Source organism: Microtus pennsylvanicus, chromosome 1, assembly GCF_037038515.1.
Source record: "Microtus pennsylvanicus isolate mMicPen1 chromosome 1, mMicPen1.hap1, whole genome shotgun sequence".
NCBI lineage: Eukaryota > Metazoa > Chordata > Mammalia > Rodentia > Cricetidae > Microtus > Microtus pennsylvanicus.
Window position 1 is genome coordinate 151,550,276 of NC_134579.1, and position 26,221 is coordinate 151,576,496.

General features: G+C 41.5%; 1 protein-coding gene across 1 annotated transcript; it reads right to left on the reverse strand.

Moving 5' to 3' along the window:
• Nucleotides 1-8,553: 8,553 nt before the first annotated feature.
• On the reverse strand, nt 8,554-25,196 carry Fcar (Fc alpha receptor). Its single transcript, XM_075987442.1, has 5 exons — nt 25,163-25,196; nt 24,389-24,421; nt 21,498-21,779; nt 10,515-10,802; nt 8,554-8,720 (listed from the first exon to the last, which is right to left on the reverse strand). The coding sequence occupies exons 1-5, from the start codon at nt 25,194-25,196 to the stop codon at nt 8,554-8,556; spliced, it is 804 nt and encodes a 267-aa protein (XP_075843557.1).
• Between the last annotated feature and the right edge of the window lie 1,025 nt (nt 25,197-26,221).

Below are 26,221 nucleotides of genomic sequence, written 5' to 3' on the forward strand. Positions count from 1 at the left end.
GTGTAAGTGTATGTGTGTTTGCCTATGCATAGACACATCTGTGCGTACGTGTGTATGTGGAGGCCTGCGGTTGATGTTATAGATCAACTTTGATTTCTCTACCACTTTATTCACTGAGTCAGGGGCTCTCAATCAATCTCAGAGCTCACCAATATGATGAATCTCCCTAGACAATGTGTTCTGGAGATCCCTTGTCTGCATTTTCAGGCTGGAATTACAAGTGGGCTTTGATGTCCATCTGATATTTTATGTGGGTGTTAGGGAGCTGGACTCAGGTCTTCATTCTAGCATTGTAAGCATTTTAATCACTGAGCTATTTCTACAACCCTTACTAAGTTTGTGTGTGCGCGTGCACATATCCACATATTTTTGTATACAACAACCCTCCAGAGCCAGAAACTTGCAAAGTAGATTAGGTCAGCTGATATATAAGTCCTAGGTACCCACATGTCTTCCCTTCCCAGCACAGCGATCATAAGCATGTATTGTTACACTTGGCTTTTTTTTCTTTTTTTTGTGGCTTCTTTTTTTTATTGAGAAAAGGAAGAAAAAAAAAAACAAGTTTCCACCTCCTCTCAGCCTCCCTTTTCCCTCCCCCTCCTCCCACCCTTCTCCCCCTCACTTGGCTTTTATGTTTTAAAGATTTCATTTTTAATTTTGTGTGTTTGTGTGTGGGTATGTGCACATGAGTGTAGTGCTGGTAGAGGCCAGAAGAGGGAATAAGATTCCCTAGAGCTGGAATTACAGGTGATTGTGAGCCTCCTCATGTGGGTGATCTTAATTGCTGAGCCATCTTCCCAGCTTCTGCCTGGCTCTATTATCTATGTGGGTTTTGGGGACTGAACTGAGGTCTTCATACTTAAGGGACGAGTGTTGTACTGGCCTGTTGTCAGATGTTTAGCTCTTTCTTTCTCCTCCATTATTGTTGAGGTTTTCTGGTTTATTATGTTGGACACCGTGGATTCCTTCCTCTCTTGTATATCTCTTCCTCTCATGAAATTTGTTATTTCCCATACCCTTGTGACCGAGAGCATTTGTAGTCGTCATCATCATCCATGCCTTTGCAATGCTTAAGCATGCATGAGCAGCTCATTTATGGTGGTTCTACAGTTATTCCTAGCCTGGGCAGTCCTAGCTGCTTGTATTATTGTCATACCCAAGGTTCCACAGTATTCCTTTATGCTGTCTATCCAGAGTTTTTTTTTTTTGGGGGGGGGAGGCCTTTGCCTTATCCTGTGCACTCCTCCAAGCAGGTATCTGCCATCATTTATTCTCATAACATGGCCAAAGTATCTCACGCGCCTTGTCTGTATCCAGTAGTTTACTTCCTTCTGTAGATGGAGATGTGTCTTAATGTTATCATTGTGTAGCCTATATTCTTGTGACACCTAGAATCCTCCTGAGACATGCCATCTCAAACACATTCAACTGCTGTTCTGAGGAGCGTTTCATTGTCCCGGTTTCAGAGTTGTAAAGAAGGCAGCTCAAGACTAGTGTCTCATAGAATGTAATTTTGTTGTTGTCATTATGTCTCTTGCTGCTGACTAAACTTTTTCTAGTGTCTGGAATGCAGCCCTCACATCCCTCTTGATGTCCGAAATAAGTCCCTCCTTTGAATTGAGGTTTCCTCCCAGATAGACAAAGTTGACTGAGGTTATGATTCTTTATTACAGTGTTAAAATCCTGTATGCCCTTCACATGTGTTGTATCTCAGTCTTCTTGATGTTTACTTTCATACCAAGGTTTTTCATTTACTTCCACCACTCTATTTACTGTGGCCTGTAGCTCATTTGGACTTTCAGCAAGTAGTGCGGTATCACCAGTGGAATGCAAGTTATTGATTCGCACAACTGTCTGCATGCCTATCTCCTCATCCTCCAGGGTTGTTGCTATTATTAATTCCAGGAATATACTAAAAAGGAGTGGTGAGAGGATGCATCCCTGCAACACTCCTATGATTGGCTTAAACTGATTGCTTAGTTCTCCACAGATTTGACCAATGCAAAAATATGTTTATAGGCATTCTCTAGGATTCTTATGATTTTTCTCTGGTTATCTGTAGAACCTCATTGTTTCCCAAAGTCCTTTCCCCCAAATGCTATCAAATGCATTCCTAAAGTCAATGTAACAGGCATATGTCTTTCCCAGATTCTTCGTATTTTTCTGCCAGTTGCCTTAAAGGGAAGATCTGATCAATTGTGTTCCTGTTAGTTCTAAATCCGCACTGGGCCTCTGCTAGGATTTTCTCTGTTCTGCCCTTGATGCTTTGCAGGATAATGGAGGAGAAGATCTTGCTGCTATGTCACAACAAACTAATGCCCCTGTAATTTGAGCACTCAGCTTGTCCTTCTTGTGTGTGGGAATTATGACTGAGTGCTTCCATTCCATAGGAATTGGTTCATGTTCCCATATCTCCCTGAAGAGTTCTGAGAAGCACCTCAGCCTAGCTCTTGAGTCTATTGTAGCTGCCTCCAGCTCCTCCACTGTGATGCCATCCATTCCTGAGATTTTCCTGAATTTCGCTCTCTTGATAGCTTCCTCTATCTTGCTCCTGTCAATATTTAATATTTTTCATCATCTCTGGTGTTGGAGTGGCTGCTGATGTGTTTCTCAGTCTAGTCTATGTTGGCAGCATTAGAGCCATTGTATAGGATGTATTGTCTCCATCTTTGCTTTACTTTCCCTGGTTCTGTTAATAAATGACCTTGCCGATCTTTAATCATAAAGTCTGAGGAGCATATCTGGCAGCTATTCGTCTGATAACTTTGTAAACCAGATGTGTTTTATTATAGAGTCTAGCCTCTTCGACCTCTTTGCATAGACTTTGTATCCACAGCTCTCTATCCTTCTTTGCTCTTCTTTTGATCTCCCTGCATAGTTGTGGTGTTTTGCTGCCTGTGGTTAGCCTCTCTGTTTGCTTTTTAGCTTCCTTCTTTCTTCTGCCAGATTGATCATCTTTGCAGAAAGCCATTCTTCTGGTGTTGTCCTTTTCGCATAACAAATGTCTCCTTTGAAGCCTCTTGTATAGCTCTTTTGATTTTCTCCCATTTGCTTTCTATATCTGTAAAGGATTGTTTAGTGATTTCCCTCATCTTTTTCTCAGTGGTTCTTTTATACTCTCTCCGTATAGCTGGGTTCATCAGTTGTTTACTGTCTATCTCTGTCTTGCCTGGCATGCCTCTCCTGAGTTGAATGTTGGCTATAACAAGTTGGTGATCTGACCCTAAGTCAGCACTAGGGAATGATCAGCTGTTTTGGATACTAGATATGAGTTTCCTGATGACCAGGAAACCAAATGTAGTCAATTTGGCTGTATGTGCATTTGTCAAGGGATTCCCATGTCCAGAATCTTGATGGTTTGGCCTGCTTGAATTTTGTGTTGGCTATGGACAAATCATTTGCATAGCATAGGTCAAGCAGTTGTTCCCCTCTAACGTTCCATTGTCCCAATCCATATGTTTCCATGACACAATAATCCATTCTTTCTCCAGATCCTACTCTTGCATTGAAGTCACCCATAATGATTAATATTTCATTCTTATTCTTATATGCCCTGCTAACCTCGATTTGAGATCTGTGTAGAAACTGTTGATGTCTTCCTCTTCTGCTTCCACTGTGTGCGGATATACCTGTATGATAGTGACTGTATGTGTCATTGTCTGAAATCTGACTGATAAAACTTGTTCATTTACAGGTCTGTACCTGAGTGTGCATTTTTGGGTCAAACTGGATATCACTAAAGCTACACCTGCTGTGTGTTTTCCCTCTCCTTCTTAGTTTTAATATTAGGTCCATTTACTATGAGTTCTTGTGTTCCTGTCCAATGTGTTTCTGCCAGTTCAGTGACTTCGCACCTGAGGTGACCGAGCTCAAGCCTGAGCAAGCTGGTTCTCACAGCTCTGTTTAGTGTTCACATTCCAGGCCCCTGTTGTGGTAACTCTTCAGCATAAGGAAGTGCCTTTCTTGTCCATTTCTATCAGCTCCCCTCCCTGCTTTCAGCTTTAAGAGAGAAGCATCATCTGTCCTGTGCTTAGGACTTGGAGGTACCAGGGCACTGTCAGATTCTGGGAATTAGCCCAGGTGTTTCTGTTGAACTTGTCCATATTGATGAGGACAACAACCCAAGTCATTTCCTCTTCATGTGGTAGCCTTTATCTGGCCAGATGGACCTCTTTCCACCCACGTACTAAATTCCCCAGGTTTCTAGAGGACCTAGCTGGTTATTTACAGTCTTGCCATCGAGGAGGCACTTACCAGGAGACCTTCCTCCTGTGTACATTATATTAATTTCGTTATCTTCTTTGGTGGTCATGACCAGGCTTAGTTTGTATTTATCTTGAAATGTCCTTACTTCCTTGCCAACTTCACAGCACAACTTTCCTGGAAATAGCAGCACTAGTTGAGTTAATTGCTTTCAAGTCTTGAAATATATCATCCCACATTTTTATACCTTTTAGGGTTGCTTGGAGAGCTGACATTATTCTGATTTATGTACCTTTATAAGTGAGTTGATGTCTTCCCCTTATGGCTTTAAATGTTCTTTCTTTGTTTTGTATTTTTTTTAAGATTTATTTATTATGTATACAGTATTCTCATTATTCTGTCTACATGTATGCCTGCAGGCCAGAAGAGGGCACCAGATCTCATTACAGATGGTTGTGAGCCACCATGCGGTTGCTGGGAATTGAACTCAGGACCTCTGGAAGAGGAAGCAGTGCTCTTAACCACTGAGCCATCTCTCCGGCCCTGTTTTGTATTTTTGATATCTTGACTGTATTATGTCATGCAGAATTCTACTCTGATCATGTCTACTTGGAGTTCAAGACAACACTTGAGTTTGGATGTCTAGGTCTTTCTCTAGACTTGGGAGATTTTCTGCTATAATTTGATTTTACAGATTAACTAGACATTTAATGTTTTTTTAACAACATTCTTATCATCTGGTGGATTCTTGAGTTTTGTCTTTTAATCACTGTCTAGTGTCACTTTCATTGCTGTGGTAAGTTACTCTGGCAAAGGAATACTAGGGAGAAATTTATTTATTTATTTATTTATGTATTTATTTTTGGATAACAGTTCCACATTAAAGTCCATCGCTACTGGAGCATCAAGGCAGGAATTCACATCCTATTTTCTCAAATTCAGAATTTCTTGCTTTTGGTTTTAAGTCTAGCTTTTAATAGCTGAGCCATCTTTCCAGCCCCATGATTTCTTTAATGGTATAAATTTTCAATTAATTTCTTGGAGATTTTCTTCAGTTTTACTGGTATATATTAATTGCTTTAGGTTTGGCATTTCCATACATGTGCACACTACTCTGTGGTTCTAAAGATACCCATCCTCTCCATTACTTTTTGTCACCTTTCCCATTTTCTCCTTCCACATTTCTAATAATCCCCATTATGCTTTTATGTCCTTCTTCCACCCCAAATTACATATACAATAAAAAATGCATGTTACTAGTGTTTGTTAGTCTGGTTTATTTCTTTGAACTTTTTGAGATATACAATTACTGGTTCAATAGTGTGAAATACATTAGTACTGTTAAAAGACAAAATTGTATCATCTTTTAAAGTTGTAAATGTAAACTCTGTGCCTCAAATAAAGTTGTCATTTAATATGGTTTCATATTTCCCAAATAGGATTGTGACCTTCATTTGCTCCTGTGTTTATTCATTTAATTTACATTTAGACAAAACCAATACCTTAAGGTCAATGCAGGGGACTTGCTATCACAGCAAGCCTACTAGTTTTTTTTTATAATTGGTGGATACACATTTAAAAAAATCCAAATCCCAGTGTAGATGGGGAATGGGGTCACAAAGTTCCACCCCTAGTTGAGGAACTATTTTGGTAACTGACAGGTGCTGGTAGAGGGGCCACTTTTTCCCCCTAGGGTACAGTCATTGAGAGGCTGCCCATGTTCCAGCGTATGGCCCTATAGCCATGCACATACTGGCAGTACTAACTAGGCTCAGTGAGTTTTAAAATGCAGTATATGAAGTAAGGGTGGGAGTGGTGGTGTGGATAGGGAGTAAATAGAAGGGGAGGAGATGGGAGTGGATTCCATCAAAATATATTCACACATGGAATTCTTGAACAATAAAAATGAGACTATAAAAAAGAAACATAAAAAATAAAGAAGAAAATCTGAGAAGAAAAAGAGGTTCGAGCCTGCTGGAGCAGACCTGTCATCCTAGCTACTCAAGAGGCTGAGGCAGGAAGATTGTGATGATGCCGCATAGAAGAAGAAAGACTGTTGGTTTTGGGTACTCAAGCATGGGCTGGATATATTCAGAAGAGTTTTGGTCTTTCTTGTTCTAGTATTTGTCTAATCTAAAACATGTCTACTATAAAAGCAAATGGTTTAATCTAAGAAGCAGTGTGAATAAAGGCCCTGCTCTCTACGTATCAAATGACACAGCAAATACAGCTGCAAAAAGGAATGAGGACCTATTTTCTTAATTTACAGGAGTCTGTGAGGTAGAAAATTGTGCTCCTGGCCTTACTCACTCAGAACAGCATGCAAAGTCATAATCACAGATCATCATTCTATACCCAAATGTTGCTTCCAACATATTTTGCATGTGGGTCATTGCTTTCAACCCCTCAATGATTCCAGCACATAGTCTTTTTAATTATTTTATTTAACTAACATTTTTTCATTTATTTTGAATACTAGTCAGTTTCCCCTCCTTGCTCTCCTCCTGTCCTATCCCCTCTCCTATTTACCCCCTCCCCATCCATCCCTCCTCCATCTCCATTCAGAAAGGGACAGGCCTTCCATGGGATTGCCCAAAGCAAGTTGAGGCAGGATCAAGCCAGGTAATCCAGCATGGAGAACAGGTTACACAAAGCTACCAAAAACAAGCTAAGTGCCAGGGAAAGGTCCTTCTCTCACTGTTAGAAGTCTACATGATTGTCACACACATGCAGGGGACCTACATCAGTCTCATACAGGCTCCCTGACTGTTGGTCTAGCATTCATGAGCTCTCGTGAGCTCGGATCAGCTGTCTCTGTCAGCACACATAGTCTTAGATCTATTCACCATATCTCCCTTCTCTCTCTCTCTCTCTCTCTCTCTCTCACACACACACACACACACACACACACACACACACACACACACAATTCAGGGCGTGAATGTATCATGAAGTGAAATGGGGAATGTGGTACAATTGAGCCTGTGTATTCTGCCTAGCTTGGAGAAGTTACTTACATTGGAAGTCCAAAGAACAATAAGTTTGACTGCAAGGTTATCTCAGCGTTCAGCTAATTTCAAACAGGCTGAGCCTATATTTTGTCAGAAGAATTAGTACATAGCTATAAGGATCTCAAAGCACATTATTGACTTGATTATGAGTTGGATGGAAGTTTAATTTGTAAAGGCAAACTTTAAATAGCATTTCTCAAAAAACATTCTCACAGTGGACCACAAGTTTGAGGTCAGTCTGTGCCACAAGGTGAGTTCAAGGCCAGCCTGGACAACTCTATGAAAACTTGTCTTAAAATGAAAAGAGGGCTGGGATGTAAGGCACTTGTAGAAAACTCATCTGGCATGCATGAGAACTTCAGTTAAATCCCCTGTACCACAAAAGGAGGAACATAAAAAGGTTGTAAAATGATGGAAATTATAATTATAATCAATGTTCTTAGCTTGTTTTCTACAGCTATGGTAAAACACCATGACCAAAGAAACTTTGGAAGGAAAAAATTTATTTGGCTTACAGGTTACAGTCTGTTATCATGAAAAGTCATTGTAGGAACTCAAGGGAGGAACACAGAGGCAGGAACTGAAACGGAGGTCATGGAAGAGTACAGCGCACTGGCTTTCTGTTTATGTCTTTCTCAGTTTGCTTTTCATAAAACTCAGAACCACCTGTCCAAGGTGGCACTACCCACAGTGAGCTGGACTCTCTCATGACAAATGTTAATCAAGAAAATATTCCACAGAATTGCCTACAGGGCAATCTGATTGAGACATTTTCTCAGTTGAGGTCTCCTCTTCCCACATGACCCTCAAATGTGTTGAGTTGAAAAACAAAAAGACCTAACCAAGGGATGTAGTTATATTATAATCTCACAAATAAAAGAAAAATGTATTTATAACTAACCTGAATACTAACCAGGAGAAAAGATCCACCTAGGACCACACTGTGTGATAACTCTGTGTACTAGTCAATTTATTTTTGTCTTGAAAGAAAAGAAGGCAAGGCTAACTCTGGCTCATGTTTTCAGAGGGAGTATTCTATTGTGGCAGGAAAGCATGAAATAGGAGCAGCTCCACAGGAGTATACAGTGGCAGAGAGCTAGGTGGGAACCTGAAGTGAGTATAACATTTAAATAGTAGCCCTAGTGACCTACTTATAGCTCATCTTAAAGTTTACACATCCTCATAAACAGTACCATCTGCTGGGGAGCCAATGTTCACACACATGGGTGGTGGATACTTTACACCCATGCCTTGCATTCTGCAAATGGATCTGAGCCTCTAATTGCTTTTCCTTTTTGCAAGAAGCCTCCCCACCTATAGCTCCCATCCCCACCCACAGTCACTGTCTGCTCCATCTTGGTGCAGTCAATTCCTGACAGTCTTCCTTGTGTGATATCCTGTGGCTGTTCCAGTCTTCAGCTAGTATCACCAAGAGGACCACAAGCACCAGCCCTGCCATACTCATCCGGACTGAATTCTCCATCATGTAACCTTGCTTCTTGGAGTCTAGAGACATAAGGGAAAGAAATAGGTAATTGTTGGCCATAATCCATTCTATCCTAATCCTTTTTAATGAGCTCATATATTCTCAGGCACCACACTTCTAGGGTATGTAAGATAGAGGGAGGCCAAGGGTGTGAAACTGTGGTTCCTAGAAAAGGAAGTGATTATGGGGAGTTTGTACTTTGTCTTTCTCACCTCTCTTAACGGTTTCATTGTTCACCCAACTGTTTTTTCAACACCGCCCTGTGTCAGGAGCTCTAAAATTTTTTCTTCATACTTTTGTCACTCTACATGACAATTTATATTACTCTCAAATGTGGCAAAATAGACACTCAGCCACTGCTGTCTTGGATATATATGGTAAAATTTAAGATAAATTTAGCTAAAACTCATCTCTACTTAAAAATAACCCATGTGATGAGGATGGAACCAATTGCTGTATGCATGATAGGCAGGTGATCTGTTGCTCAACTTCATTGCAACTTCTCATCACCAATTATTGTGTGACATTTTATAGACAATGATGCTCAGTGAATAACGTATTTTTATTTTTATGTATTAGACAATCTTTATCATTGTTAACCTGTTTCCTCCTCCATTGGCTGAAATGTAATATGTGAGCCTACAATGTTTAGAAAAATTAAATATTCAGTACCGTTTTCCTGGTAAAAGAGGGTTTGTCTAGCATGCATGAGTTTGTGAGAATCTATCTCAGAAAACCATGGTGATTCTATTACCTAGTCAATTATGCGAAATGTATTTTTCTCTTTTTATTATTATCATGAACATGCATTTTAGGATTTAGTTGGGTTGAATTCATTAGTCCTTTGCTATAGAGCAGGCAGGTCCTGCATTTTGTTTTAGAAACCATCTTCTATGTCAGGTTCAAGGTAATTCTCTTCTGTGGTCTCCCACAGGATATATTTTGCTGCTAGGCCTCTAATCCATCAGAAATGTGTTCTTGTTTAATTGTACTTTGATTCTTCTGCATGGAAATTCACTTGTCTCCATGCCACTAATCAGAAAGATCTACCCAGCTTTGCAGCAGTGCAATGCACAGCTACCACGCTGCAGAGCTTATTGCATGACTGGGGTGATGACACCTTATTCAGAAGATGGGCATGAGATATGGATTGTGGTCAGCCCACTCAGCTACCAGCAACTGATTTCCTGCCTGAAGTCTGACCTTTTTCTCCTTCCTTCAAGCACAATGGTATATGCAAACCACATAAAAAATGACTCCTACAATTCAGTCTTTATATTCAACCACTCCCAGTGGATTCTGTAATGAAAAATTATGCAAATGAAAAAAGATGCACCAGACTAGACTGTGTTTGGATCTTCTGTATCAACACAGATCCCTCATAAGTGATTCTGAATGCGGACCTTTCCTTTATCGATAAACTAGGAGGCTGAAGGGATGATGCAGTGGTTAGAACCATTCGCTGCACTTGCAGAGGTCCTGAGTTTAGCTTCTAGCATCCACAATGGGTGATTCAGAATCATCTGTAAATTCAGCTCCAGGGAATCTGTCACACTCTCTGGTCCCTGCCAGCATTGTGCTTGCACCCCCCGACAAACACCCTGAAAAATATATCATAGGTTTCTGAAGGGTATGCTGGAAGACTTCAGAAAATGTATGAAAGATGAGTGTGGAGTAAATGTAGAAGCCCCCTTCTCTTCATGTGCCTCAGGAGAGTGAGTCTACTGCCACGCTCATGGATCTCAGAGCACCTCTTCCCACTCCCGCCTAGACACCGGGATGGTGGAGAACAAAGAACTGGGATGTGCCTCTACCTGTGACAATGAGCTCCAGGGCATTGCTAGGGGCTGACCACACATAGGGACTGCTGTTGTGCCAGCCGTAGCAACTGTAGTTCCCAGCAAAGTTAGGGTTCACGGGACCAAGAGTGAATTTGCCTTGGTACCCTTCATGTTGGTGCTGTGGCAAAGAAGCATCTCCCTCCTTGACCAGTGAAAATCTGTTGAACAGGTCATGTGCTGAACTACACTGGAAGGAAATGCTTTCTCCTGCTATCAGCACACGGCTTTGATCTGTGGAGAGGACAGGCTCGTTGTATAAGCCTGAAAGAGAAGACAGTGAGCTGTTAGCATAATTTTGCTCTTTAAAAAATTATTTTCAGGGGCTGGGGCCAAGGGCCAGCAGTTAAAAACACTAGCCAGAGACACAACTGTTTGTAACTCTAGTTCTTGGGGATTTGATTCCCTCTTCTGACCTCCACGAGTTCTGTATTCACATGGTTCACAGACAAACATGCAAGGAAAAATCCATTTACAGAAAATAAAAAAAATCAGTTGATGGTGGTGGAGAGATGGCTCAGCAGTTAAGAGCACTGGCTGCTCTTTCAGTGATCCTGAGTTCAATTCCCGGAATGCATATGGTGGCTCACAAGCATCTATAACTGTAGTCCTATGGAATATGATACCCTCTTCTGATGTGATGTGCAGACATACTTTCAGACAAAACACTCATAGACATAAATAATAAATATTTTAAGGAGAAAGTATTCAGTCGAGTAAGTTGACTAAAAGATGTTCTCTTTTTGGTGTTTAAGAAATTATTTACACCCAGGCATTATGGTTTGTGAGTATAATCTCAGCACTTGGGAAGTGAGGTAGGAACATCACAAGTGAAGAGTAGCATGGGACATGGAGTGATACTTGTTCTCACAAGTAGAAAAAAGTTACGGAATCAACTCTATGTCTTTCTGGGGCATGTGATGTACAATGGGGTTGTTTCCAACTGTGAAGATAAAATTATGCCACTGGTAGGAAAATGGATCCAACTAGGGAATTATTATATTAGGTAAGTTAAGTCAGACTCAGAAAAAGTATCACATGTTTTCTCTTATTTGTGGATCATAGACTTTTACATTGATATATAAATTAATGTATGGCTATATGACATGGAAAGAGAAGCAATACTAAACACACACACACATACACACAAAAACAAAAAACCCTACAAGAACAAAAACAAATTTATTATTATTATGGAGTTTGAATCCAGCGCCTCATGTATAAGAGGCAAACACCGACTACTTGTTATGTATTAACATGTTAATTTTTGAAGAAAGAGTAATTTTTAATGGTTCTTTGGGAAATTCACATCATGCATCTTAATCCCACTCATTTCCCAGTCCCCCCATATCTGCTCTTCCCCTTGTAACTCCCCAAAAGAAAATAAAAAATAAAAATATTAGTGAACAAACAACAAAGAACCCCCCCTAACACTTCATTCCTTTGTCTTTCCTGCTTCTCCATCACCTGTTCATTCATCTTAGCGGCACTGGTAGCTGTGGTGTGTCGTGCGGCAGACCCTTCTGTCCAAACAGCTTTACTTGCAATTGTTCATTATAATCAGTTGTTGGCCTGGTTCAAGGCCTCTGGCTTGCAGTACACCAACCATACTGGCCCTGCACTGATACTCCTCTTAGGCATCCTATTGTTGCCCGGAGTCAAGGAGATCCTGCAGCCATGGTTCCACAGGACCAGTTCCTTTATGTGCTCCATAGATGGGGTGGGCCAACACAGAGAGCTGGATATGATACTTGCATAGTAGCTGAGCTGGTCAGTCCTGGCCTCCCCTGGGACAGTCCCCCTCAGGTGACTGCATCCCCACCATCAATGTCAGCTCTCCTGTGTCCACGGTGAGGAATGTGGCCAGATCTCCCAGGGTCAGGGTCATTAGAGCCAGCTCTCCCATGTAGGGTGGGGGCCTGTTCTCATGCTGCAACAGCCAGCGAGGGTCAGGGCCAGATCTTCTAGAGACAGGCAAGGGTGGGGCCAGCTCATGGTGGCCATAGGATTTCTACATGAATGGTTTACATTTCCCCCTCCTCTCCAAGGTCACAACATGGGCCACAAAAATTCATACAGACCCCAACTACAGCAGGACCATAAACCCAGATATCATCCTTGTGAGTCCAGGCCTGGTCGTCACCCTGGTCCTGGGGTACAGTGCAGGCCGCTCATATCAGTAAAGACTCTGGTAATAGCATGGCACTTGGGCACCAACATGGTCCAAAGTGGGAGCACAGATCCCTGGCACCTGTATAGCCTTTTATGGTAACAGGAGCCACAGACAACAACACAGACCCTGGCAGAGGCAGGCCACAGACTCAGCCATGGCTCTCTGTGGCATCTTGGGCTTGAATGTCACCATGACTCTGGGTGACAGCGCAGGCCACTCAGATCAGTATGGTCCTTAGGCACCAGCATGGTCTCAGGTAGCGACCCACTACCTGAGCTTCCACATGGTCTTCAGTGGTAACAGAAGCCATGGATATCCACACAGACCCTGGCTGCTGTGGGGCCACAGACCCAGACATGGCCCTTGGTAGAAGCCCAGCCAAATATCACTATGGGTTTGGGTGGCAGTTCAGGTCACCCACATCAGTGTCTTTCTCCCTGCCTTAACTTTTTCATCTCTGCCTCTCTCCCAGTACTTGAACTGCTCTGCTCCTCTTTCTCTCCCATTTTTCCTTCATAATATTGTCTTGAGCTGCTGGGAGAGCCCGTGGGTGTCTTCCACCTGCCCAGGCTGAGCAGGGCCAGGGCCCGTGGGTATCTTCCACCTGCCCAGGCTGAGCAGGGCCAGGGCCCGTGGGTGTCTTCCACCTGCCCAGGTTGAGCAGGGCCAGGGCCCATGGGTGTCTTCCAACTGCCCAGGCTGAGCAGGACCAGATGGTTTTGTGGGTAGATTTTCTTTTTAATTTACTTAGGTTTTGAGATAGGATCTTGAACTCATGATCCTCCTGTCTCAGCTTCTTGAGAGCTGGGATCACTGGTGTGTACCAACACACCCAATTTCTCCTCCCCTCCCCTCCCTTTCCTTCCCCTCCCATGTCCACTCCTCTCTCCTCACCTGTCATCTTCTTCTCTTTCCTTTCCTTCCTTTGCCCTCCCCCACCCCATTTCTTTCAAAACACTCTCATGTAGTTGGGACAAACCTCAAATTAATTATGAAGCAATGGATGACCTAGAACCTTTGTTTCTCCTGCCTCTACCTCTGGGATTATTGGATTACTAGTGTGCCTCATCAGACATGGCCTAGTTTTTAAACTAAAAAGGTTTTGTGTATTTATCATGTATACTATGATATTTATCACATGTATACATTGTATAATGATTAGTTAGAGCGAATAGCATATATATCACCTCACACAGTTATTTTTTTGGTGGTAAGAACATTCAAAATACAGCATTCGTCACCTCTGTTTTTCTTGTAATGAACTATGACCCAGTGTAGTCATGAGAAAAGTATCAGGCAATTTCTAAGAATGGGAAGTCCCAGAAAATGCTTGCCTGTACTTTTCAAAACTGTCAAAACTATCAAAAAACAATAGAGAAGCTCCTTTGTCCCCATAGCCTGCCTGCAGCAAGCAGGGTGGGCCCTTTGTTTGCGAGCTAACCAAGCAGCACGGAGTTTCGATCTGGGCACCCAATGAAACATCATTGTGGTGAGTGAGTGCTGCGGCACCTGGGAACAGCCCGCCTGCACTTCCTGGTCATCCTACAGGGGTTATACTGCCCGATACCTTCTCTCTCTTCCTATCCCATCCAGCTTACAACCAGATCCCCCACCCCCTGTCTCCCTCCCTCCCTCCTTTCTTTGGTGGCATAGCACATCCCAGATCAGCCTGCTTGGGCGCTGGGACCGAACCCGAAGCGGAGGGCAAAGGGGAGGGCGGTAGCTCCTTTGTCCCCATAGCCTGCCTGCAGTGAGCAGGGTGGGCCCTTTGTTTGCGAGCTAACCAAGCAGCAAGGAGATCCGATCTGGACACCAGGAGAAACATCACTGGGGAGTGACATCACTGGGAAGGTACATCAGTGGGCAAGAAGACCTGATCCTGTAAAAGAAGATCCATAGGAGAGTATTGGGAGGAAGAGATGGGGAGACGCCAATGCAAGAATTCACCCAACACTCTGAAAAACAACACGAAACCACCAGAAGCCAGCGACCTCACAACAGGAGGACATGAACACCTTAATCAAGAAGAAGTAGAAAAAACTGACTTCATGAAAGTGATTGACACCCTTAAACAGCATATAAAAAACACCCTTATAGAAATGGATGAGAAGTATAACAGAAAGTTCGAGGAATTGAGTAAATCAGTGAATGATACCCTAGGAAACCAAGGGAAAACAATCAAGCAGATAATGGAAACAGTTCATGACTTGAAAACTGAAATGGAGGCAAAGAAGAAAACACAAACAGAGGGCCGGCTGGACATGGAAAATCTAGGTAAACGAATAGAGACTACAAAACAAGCATAACCAGCAGAATACAAGAGATAGAAGAAAGAATCTCAGATTCTGAGGATAACATAGAGAAAATAAACGCACTGATCAAAGAAAATAGCAAGTCCAACAAACTCTCATCACAGAACATTCAGGAAATATGGGACACAATAAAAAGACCAAACCTAAGAATAATTGGGGTAGAAGAAGGAGAAGAAGTGCAGCTCAACGGTCCAGAAAATATACTTAATAAAATTATAGAAGAAAACTTTCCCAACCTGAAGAAGGATGTACCTATGAAGGTTCAAGAAGCATACAGAACACCAAATAGGCTGGATCAAAAAAAACCATCCCCTCGCCATATAATAATCAAAACAAAAATATACAGAATAAAGAAAGAATATTAAGAGCCGCAAAGGAAAAAGGCCAAGTTACTTATAAAGGTAAACCTATCAGACTTACACCTGACTTCTCTATGGAAACCATGAAAGCCAGAAGGTCCTGGATAGATGTACTTCAAAAACTAAGAGACCATGGATGTAAGCCAGACTACTATATCCAGCCAAGCTTTCATTCACTATAAATGGAGAAAACAAAATTTTCCAGGATAAAAACAAATTTAAACAATATGTAGCCACAAATCCACAGAAAATAATAGAAGGAAAATCACTAACCAAGGAGTCCAACAATGACCACAATAACTCAGACATCTAGAGACCCTTCACCAACACAACTCAAAGAAGGGAAACACACAAACCCTACTACTAAAAAAGTGACCGGAGTTAACAACCACTGGTCATTAATATCTCTTAATGTCAATGGGCTCAACTCACCTATAAAAAGGCACAGGCTAAGAGATTGGATACAAAAACAGGATCCAACATTCTGCTGTCTACAAGAAACACACCTCAACCACAAAGACAGGCACCTACTCAGAGTAAAGGGCTGGGAAAAGGCTTATCAAGCAAATGGACCTAAGAAACAAGCAGGTGTGGCCATACTAATTTCTAACAAAGTTGACTTCAAACTTAAATCAATCAGAAGAGATGGAGAGGGACATTTTATACTCATAACAAGAACAATTCATCAGGAAGAAGTCTCAATCCTGAATATCTATGCCCCAAATATAAAAGCAACCATGTACGTAAAAGAAACATTGCTAAAATTCAAGGCAGCCGTCAAACCGCACACACTAATAGTAGGAGACTTCAACACTCCTCTCTCACCAATGGACAGGTCAATCAGACAGAAACCTAACAGAGAAATTAGAGAATTAATGGAGGTAATAAAGCAAATGGACTTAACAGACATCTATAGATTATTCCACCCAAAGAGGAGAGAATATACCTTCTTCTCTGCAGCTCATGGAACCTTCTCGAAAATTGACCACATACTCGGTAACAAAGCTAACTTACACAGTTACAAAAAATATTACTAACCACCTGTGTCTTATCAGATCACCATGGATTAAAGTTATAATTCAACAACAATGCTACCCCCAGAAAGCCTACAAACTCATGGAAACTGAACAGTCAACTACTGAACCATACCTGGATTAAGGAAGAAATAAAGAAAGAAATTAAAGTCTTCCTTGAATTCAATGAAAATAAAGAAACAACATACTCGAACTGGGACACTATGAAAGCAGTCCTAAGAGGAAAGTTCATAGCACTAAGTGCCCACTTAAAGTAAACAGAGAAAGCACATATTGGAGACTTAAAAGCCCACCTGAAAGCTCTACAAAAAAAAGAAGCAGACTCACCTAGGAGGAGTAGAAGACTGGAAATAATCAAACTGAGGGCTGAAATCAACAAAATAGAAACACAGAAAACAATCCAAAGAATCAATGAATCAAAAAGCTGGTTCCTGGAGAAAATCAACAAGATTGACAAACCCCTATCCAAATTAGTCAAATGGCAGAGAGAAAAGTTGCAAATTAATAAGATCAGAAATGAAAAGGGGGACATAACCACAGACACAGAGGAAATTCAGAGAGTCATTAGATCTTACTACAAAAGCCTGTATGCCACAAAACTGGAAAATGTAAAAGAAATGGACACTTTTTTAGATAAATACGATTTACCAAAATTAAATCAGGACCAGGTGAACAATCTAAACAGACCTGTCAGTCGTGAAGAATTAGAAGCTGTTATCAAAAACCTCCCTACCAAAAAAAGCCCAGGGCCAGATGGTTTCAATGCGGAATTCTACCAGAACTTCCAAGAAGACCTAATACCTATACTCCTCAATGTATTCCACAATATAGACACAGAAGGGTCATTGCCAAATTCCTTTTATGAAGCTACAGTTACTCTGATACCAAAACCACACAAAGACTCAACCAGGAAAGAGAATTACAGGCCAATCTCACTCATGAAGATTGACACAAAAATCCTCAACAAAATACTGGCAAACCGAATCCAAGAACACATCCGAAAAACTATCCATTATGATCAAGTAGGCTTCATCCCAGAGATGCAGGACTGGTTCAACATATGAAAATCTATCAATGTAATCCATCATATAAATAAACTGAAAGAAAAAAAATATGATCATTTCATTAGATGCTGAAAAAGCATTTGACAAAATTCAACATACATTTATGTTAAAAGTCATGGAGAGATTAGGGATACAAGGGTCATACCTAAATATAATAAAAGCTATATACAGCAAGCCGACAGCTAACATCAAATTAAACGGAGAGAAACTCAAAGCCATCCCGCTAAACTCAGGAACACGACAAGGCTGTCCACTCTCGCCATACCTCTTCAATATATTGCTTGAAGTTCTAGCAATAGCAGTAAGACAACATAATGGGATCAAGGGGATTCGAATTGGAAAGGAAGAAGTTAAACTTTCGTTATTTGCAGATGATATGATAGTGTACACAAGCGACCCCCAAAACTCCACCAAAGAACTTTTACAGCTGATAAACAGCTTTAGTAATGTGGCAGGATACAAGATCAATTCCAAAAAATCAGTCGCCCTCTTATACACAAAGGATACGAAAGCAGAGAGGGAAATCAGAGAAGCTTCTCCATTCACGATAGCCACAAACAGCATAAAATATCTTGGGGTATAGCTAACCAAGGAAGTTAAAGATCTATTTGACAAGAACTTTAAGGCATTGAAGAAAGAAATTGAAGAGGATACCAAAAAATGGATGGACATCCCTTGCTCTTGGATTGGGAGGATCAACATAGTAAAAATGGCAATTCTACCAAAGGCAATTTATAGATTAAATGCAATCCCCATCAAGGTCCCATCAAAATTCTTCACAGATCTGGAGAGGACAATAATCAACTTCATATAGAAAAACAAAAAACTCAGGATAGCCAAAACAATCCTATACAATAAAGGATCTTCCGGAGGCATTACCATCCCTGACTTCAGACTCTATTTCAGAGCAACAGTAATGATAACAGGGTGGTACTGGCATAAAAACAGAGAAGTCTACCAATGGAATCGTATAGAAGACCCGGATTTTATCCCACAAACCTATGAACACCTCATTTTCAATAAAGGAGCTATAAGTATACAATGGAAGAAAGAAAGCATCTTCAACAAATGGTGCTGGCACAACTGGATGTCAACCTCTAGAAGAATGAAAATAGACCCATATCTATCACAAAACTCAAGTCCAAATGGATTAAAGACCTCAATATCAGTCTGAACACACTGAACCTGATAGAAGAGAAAGTGGGAAATACCCTACAACAGATAGGCACAGGTGATCGCTTCTTAGGTATAACCTCAGATCACAGACATTAAGGGCAACATTGAATAAATGGGACCTACTAAAACTGAGAAGCTTCTGTAAAGCAAAGTACGCTGTCACTAAGACACAAAGGCAACCTACTGACTGGGAGAAGATCTTCACCAACCCCGCAACAGACAAAGGTCTGATCTCCAAAATATATAGAGAACTCAAGAAACTAGACTTTAAAATGCTAATTAACCCAATTAAAAAATGGGGCACTGAATTGAACAGAGAATTCTCAACAGAAGAAATTCAAATGGCCAAAAACACTTAAGGTCGTGCTCAACTTCCTTAGCAATCAGGGAAATGCAAATCAAACTTTGTCTACTTCCCATAGCCAAGAGGATAACTATATGTTTTTCCTTTGGTTCCAAAAAAAAAAGATATCATCTTACACCTGTCAGAATGGCTAAAGTCAAAAACACCAAGGATAGCCTTTGCTGGAGAGGCTGTGGAGGAAGGGGTACCCTCATCCATTGCTGGTGGGAATGCAATCTTGTGCAACCACTGTGGGAGTCAGTGTTTCTTTTTCTCAGGAAATTTGTGATCAACCTACCCCTGGACCCAGCAATACCACTCTTGGGAATATACCCAAGAGATGCTCTATCATATGACAAAAGCATTTGTTCAACTATGTTCATAGCAGTATTATTTGTAATAGCCAGAACCTGGAAACAACCTAGATGCCCTTCAATGGAAGAATGGATGAAGAAAGTATGGAATGTATACACACTAGAGTACTATGCTGCGGTAAAAAACAATGACTTCTCGAATTTTGCATACAAATGGATGGAAATAGAAAACACTATCCTGAGTTTATCCCAGACCCAAAAAGATGAACATGGGATGTACTTACTCATAATTGGTTTCTAGTTATAAATAGGGGTCATGGAGTCTACAGTACGTGAACCTAAAGAAGCTAAGTAAGAAGGTGAACCCAAGGAAAAACATATAGTTATCCTGTTGGCTAAGGGAAGTAGACAAAATTGCTGGGGAGAAAATTGGGATCTTGGGGGTGGGGTGGGATGGGGGTAAGGGGAGATGGGGAGAGAAAACTTAGAAGGGAAGGAGGGGGGGACTTGGGGAAAAAGGAGGATTGGGATAAAGGAAGGTTGGATAGGGGAGCACGGAACCATAATTCTTAGTTAAGGGACCCACTTTAGGGTGGGCAAGAGACTTGACCCTAGAGGGGCTCCCAGGTTCCCAAGCTGAGGTTCCCAGTTAGTTCCTTGGGCAGCTGAGGATAGGGAACCTGAAATGACCCTACCCTAGAGCAATACTGACGAATATCTTGCATATCATCATAGAACCTTCATCTGGGGATGGATGGAGATAGAGACAGAGACCCACACTGGAGCACTGGACTGAGCTCCCAAGGTCCCAATGAGGAGCAGAAGGAGGGAGAACATGAGCAAAGAAGTCGGGACCACGAGGGGTGCACCCACCCACTGAGACAGTGGAGCTTATCTATTGGGAGCTCACCAAGGCCAGCTGGACTGTTACCAAAAAAGCATGGGATAAAACTGGACTCTCTGAACATGGCGAACAATGAGGGCTGATGAGACGCCAAGGACAATGGCACGGGGTTTTGATCCTACTTAATGTGTTGGTTGGTGGGAGCCTAGCCAGTTTGGATGTTCACCTTCCTAGATATGGACGGAGGGGGGAGGACCTAGGACTTACCACAGGGCAGGGAACCCTGACTGCTCTTAGGACTGGAGAGGGAGGGGGAGAGAGTGGGGGTAGGGGGAGAAGAGTGGGAGGAGGGGGAGGGAAATGGGAGGCTGGGAAGAGGTGGAAATTTTTTTTATTCTCCTTTTATCAATAAAAAAACAATAGAGAACCAAATGCAATGTAAGATCTTAGAAGCGGTCCTGGAGTAGATAAGGACCATAGTTACCAGCCAAGGAACTCTGAATATGTTTTAGATACCAACTAAGATAGATATGCCAATATATGTTCATTCATTCTTGGTCTTCTGAGTCTTCAACAACTCAATTTTTCTATGAACCTAAAGCTATTCTAAAAATACGGGAGGTGGGGAGGATCTGGGAAGAATTGGGGGAGAGAAAAGAATGTGCTAAAAATACATTATGTGAAAACAATTTAAATAAGAACTAAAAGAGGAACATCATTGAATGCAGAGACTCATAGCTGCCCAAGATGCACAGAATAAAGACAGTTGTAGGCCCAGACATAAACAAGATGTTTGTGTTATTTCTGTCTAAGACCTAGGCAACACTGCCCAAAGGTGAACAGGAATTATGTAAGAGGTGGAAGACAGGGTGGGGCCTACTAAATGTCACTCTCTAGACTTGAAAGAACCACCACAATTATTAACATTCAGTTGTAATTACCTGCAAGAGCAATCCTGTCAATAATAAGTCAAGGAAGTAGGGGAGATGGTAGATGAGGCAGTAATCAAGGGGTCCTACCTTTTGTGATGGAATTACTGGCTATTGAAAGACTCTGGGAGAGGGGGAATCATTGCCTTTAGTTGTATACCTACTGCTGAGCCCACATAAGATACCTTCAAACCCTTAGTAATAGGAATGGCCCTGGTTAATCTCAGTGGGTCACAAAACGAAATGAGCAGAAGTGGGGGTGAGAGCCGTCAGTATGTATTGTGTACATTGTATGAAGTTATCTACTAACAAATGTAACTAACAAAAAGCAAATACAAAAACAAAACAAAGTCTGATAAAGTTAAGACAAAATAACTATCAGAAGACCAGGCTCCCAAAGTACCTCCTTACCTGTCACCACCAGCTCCAGGGGTTTGCTATACTTTGACCAGTGGTCCTTAATCCTGTACTGACACTGATAACATCCTGCTGTGGTTGTATTCATGTGGTTGATGATGAATTCGGCCTCTTTCTGAAATCCAAATTTCTTCTGTATTACTGTGTGTGTGGAGTTTTTCATCAGAGACAACTGGTACAGGAAGGCTTCAGGAATTCCCTGGCAGAGGATCCTCACAGACCCATTCCAGGGAACCACAGGACTTGTGGCAGCAGATATGGTAGGAATGGGAAATTCTGAAAGGAAACAGCCTAGGCTCAGATGGCTTGTAGAAGCTATTTTACTCCATTAGTGTTGGGGGACATGAGTTAACTACAAAGAACCTGTGACCATTTCATTTAAAAATAGTATTGTGTGTCTCTGGAGATAAATCTCTGTTGCTAAAGTGTTTGACTTTCAAGCTTCTTCTTAAAAATTTATTTTATTTTATGTGCATTGGCATTTTTCCTGCATGTATGTCTGTGCGAGGGTGTGAAATCTTGGAGTTTCAGACATGTTGGTGCTGGGAATTGAACCTGGGTACTTGGAAGAACAGCCAGTGCTCTTAATCACTGAACCATTTCTCCAGCTCCCTTGACTTTTAAGAATGAGCACCTAACTTTGTCACCCCAAAATCCACACAAACAGCCAGGAGTGGTGAGGTGCACTCACAAACCCAGTGCAGAGGCAGAGACAAGCAGATTAGAGGCAAACATATTTCTGGGCTTTCGGGCCAGTCAGGCTACTCTAATCAGTGAGCCCCAGGCTAGTGAGAGACACTGCTTCAAGCAACAGCAGTGAAGACAAAGACTCATGGTTTCCTGGAACTGGAAATGGGCAGATCATGGTGCTGATCCAGGACCTCAGAGGGAGCCAGAATATGTTACTTATCTTCTTGGCTTTCCTAATTACTGTTGATTTGCCTTGATCAAGTGATTTGTGCATCTGGAAGACTTCATTCTCAGCTTTTATTCTTTATACGGAACAGGCAAAAAGCACTGAAACCCCTCGGGTTCCCTTCATCTGTTCTGTGGGAGCAGCTCATTTGGTGAACACTTCCTACCATACAGAAAGTTCTGGGTTTGACCTTTGGTATCACAAAGCCAAGCCAAAACAAAAATACAAGTACTGTATGTTCACTCTCATATGTGGATGTTTAGAAAGGCTATTTTAAGACACCCTTTTGTTCTCAAATATGCATACAATAAATTTTGGCCATTTTTGCCATCCTCCATTTCCCTCTGTTCTTGCTCTGTTGCTGAGTCCACTCTTGTCCAGAAGCCCATTTATACTTTAATGTGTTCTTTTGACCCACCAAATGCCACCAGAGTTTCCTGGACATGCGTGGTATGTTGTTATTTAATGGTATTTGGGTATTTAGCAGAGACTACACTACTGAAGAAAATGACATCCCTTCCCCAGAACCCATTAACTGTCCTAGACCCACAATGAGGTTTATGAATACATCCATGATTTTGTATAGTTAAAACAGCTGAGTAATTTTATAGCTGATCCTAACAGTCAATAAATCAATCATTTAGAATAATTTATACCTGACATAACTGTCCTGTAGAAAAAGGTTAAATAAACAATAATTGATGATGACAATAAATTTGACATGAATATAGAATAGTGATCACTAGAGGCTGGGAAGTATGAGAGAGTGGAGACAGGTAGAAGTTTAATAATGTTCAATAAATGCTCTCCTTTACAGCACAACTAGAAAATTATAATTTTCAATAATCTATTATATATTTTGTGAATAAACAGGTGAGAGGAATTTGAAAGGCTCTAAACACATATAATACCAGGGTAAAAGGCAAGGACAGATATCCAAGTTTGTCTAATGATCTTCACATGCATGTTGTGGTATTTCCATGTACTGAGATCGAAATATTAATTTACCTGGCTTGATTGGTACATGTGGCTTGATTTCATTGTGTGTTATATCGAATTGTACCCTGTAAATTTGTGCAGTTTAACATTCCAAGTACACACGTATGACTCTGTGATCAACAGTGTTATTACAGAAAGAAGATCAGGTGACTGGTGTGGAAGTTCAGAAAGGGAAGTGGAGGAGCTGCCAAGAAGGTGTGCATGGGGGGATGGAGGACCGCAGAGGGAAGGAACCATTACAGGAAAGACTGAGACTTGATACATGCAAAAAGTGAAAGATAAGCTGAATGAATGTTAGCATAGGAGAAGAGAAGACACTATGGAGGAGTAGATACAAGCCAGGAAGTGGAAGGTGGGTTCCATAGACATAAGACATATCTGAGGAGCTATAAGCAGGAGATACCTAGAATTTTATCATAAGCATACAAACAACCCAGTCTTTGGAAGGACGCTAAAGAGAGAAGACATGATAGATGAGGGTTCACATGCACTAGGCGGTCATAACAGGAGCTAGAGGGACAGTATGTAGAATTTAACACCATTAATGCTTCCGTTAGTTTATGTTGATGCTTCCCTCAGTACTACTTAGGTCTCAACATTGTGGAAGAGTACATGAATGTACAGTAGAGCTAGGATAGATTGACTTCCTCTCAATAGGTGAAGTAAATAAACTTGGAGAAAAAAGGGAATCAACAATCAGAAAGACAACTCATGACTTCCTCTTATGAATAGTCAGTAAAACACAGGTCTTTGTTAGACACCCCGCTAGCAGATTCCAAGGCTGTAGCTCCAGAGGACTCCGGGGTCCCCTTAATGAGATAACACAGTGATGTAAACAGAAGACAGTAGGATGAGAGTAGAGGGGGAATTTACCTGATCTTAAGACCATCTTTCCAGTCATTATCCTACTCCACAGCAGTTGTGAGTAGTACCTAAGTGTTGCAAAGGAGAAGACTTTGGGGGCACTTACCTTTTTGTGCCCAAATTGTCTGTCCCAGGAAGACTGCTGGAAGAGAATCATTGGTGGAAATTTAACCTCCAGTATCCAACCTCTGGTGCAGATCTTTCTGCATAATGAGTTATGGAGTAAATCTATGTGTGTGTGTGTGTGTGTGTGTATGCATTGTTTGTTTGTCTATTTATTTATCTACCACCTATCTATTATCTATAGTAGTTTTCAGGTATCTCTTTATATCGATTATCTGTCTATTATGCATGTGTGTATATATATGTGTCAATCATCTGTCTCTACATGTATTGCCATTATTTATTAATTGATCATCTTTTGTCTATAATCTGAAATCTATCAATCAATCTACAGGTCAGTTTCAATCATTTATTTATCACCTTTCTTCTGTAGATCATCTAGTTTTGTCTGTGGTATATCATTTCTTCTATCTAGCTCTTGTTTTGAGATGTATGTCTTTTTATTCATAAGAGTATTTTTCCCAAAATAACCAGTCTTGAGGGTCATCCTTACATTTTTAGTCCCTTTCCCTCTCCTCTCACAAAGCCCAGCAATGGTCATGAAACCCAGACAGTATGTCATGAATTGAATAGAGGCAAGCAAGTCCCACAGCTCAGATTCTAACAGAGACCCAGTTACTACCATCTGAGCAGAATGCTGGGAGACTAGATTACTCTTGGCTGCCAGTAAAGTCCCCTATCTTCCGTGTTAAGAGAGGTGCTAGCTTTTGTGGGAACCCTGCCTGTCTTGCTAACCCACTTTCAGTGCCGGACTCACCGAGACACAGATAGGTGGTGTCCTGTGGAGCCATGATGCTGATATGGCCTCAGCCCAATTATCGTCCCGTCTGTGTGCATTCAGACAACAGATACTTGTGAGACAGTAGGACACACAGGATGTTTGAGGTCTGAGTTCCTGACCGCAGGATTTCTACATCTTTTCCTCCATAGGCAAAAGGAACAGTTCCTTTTTGAAAAGTTCTCAGTTGCTCTTGGGTGGACTCTTAGAAGAGACCGAGAATGCTTCTTTTTATATTTCAGACACGAAGGAGGGTTTTCCTCAATGCAATGGCTAGTGATGTTCAAATTCCTTTTTTTTTGTCGGCAATTTTTTATTTTTTCCTGGCAGTCTCTATTATGCAACACAGTGTATTCCAGAATTCACTATGAGGTCCAGACTATACTTAAACTGAGTTCCTTCTTCAGCTTGACAAATGCTGGAAACACAGGTGTGAACTACCACCATGCTTGTTTTAATAATTTTTATTTCTAATTTTTTCTTTCCATTTTTTTTTATTTTACATACCAACCCCAGTTTCCACTTCTTCTCCTTCTCCTATTCCCCAACTCTTCCCATCCCTATCCACTCAAAGGGATAAGGCCTTTCTTGGGGAGTCAACAAAATCTGACAAAGTTGAGATAGGACCAACCTCACACCCCCGGTCTGTATCAAGGTTGAGCAAGGTATTCCACCATAGGGAATGGGCTCCAAAAAGCCAGTTCATGTACCTGAGATAATTCCTGATCCCATTGCCAGGCCCCCTACAGATCAAATCATGTAGTTGGCACCCACATGCAGAAGGCCTAGTTTGGTCCCATGTAGGTTCCCCAGCTGTCAATCCAGAGTCCTTGAGCTCCCATTAACTTAAGTAGGGTGCCTCTGTGATTTTCCCCATCATGATCTTGACCCCCCTCACACGCTCATATGATTTCTCCCACTTCTCTTTAACTGAACTCCAGGAGCTCAGTCCAGTGTCTAACTGTGAGCCATTGTATCTGCTTCCATTAGTTACCGGATGTAGGTTTTATGATAACTGTGAACCATTGCATTTGCTTC

Bases quoted from the DNA above. Each gene is read 5' to 3' on its own strand.
- Fcar (XM_075987442.1), bottom strand. From the start codon at position 25,196: ATGGCTCCACAGGACACCACCTATCTGTGTCTCG. The intron at 21,780-24,388 runs GTAAGTGCCCCC...GTTTCCTTTCAG, and splicing joins GACAATTTGGGCACAAAAAG to AATTTCCCATTCCTACCATA. The intron at 10,803-21,497 runs GTAAGGAGGTAC...CTTCTCTTTCAG, and splicing joins CCTGGAGCTGGTGGTGACAG to GCTTATACAACGAGCCTGTC.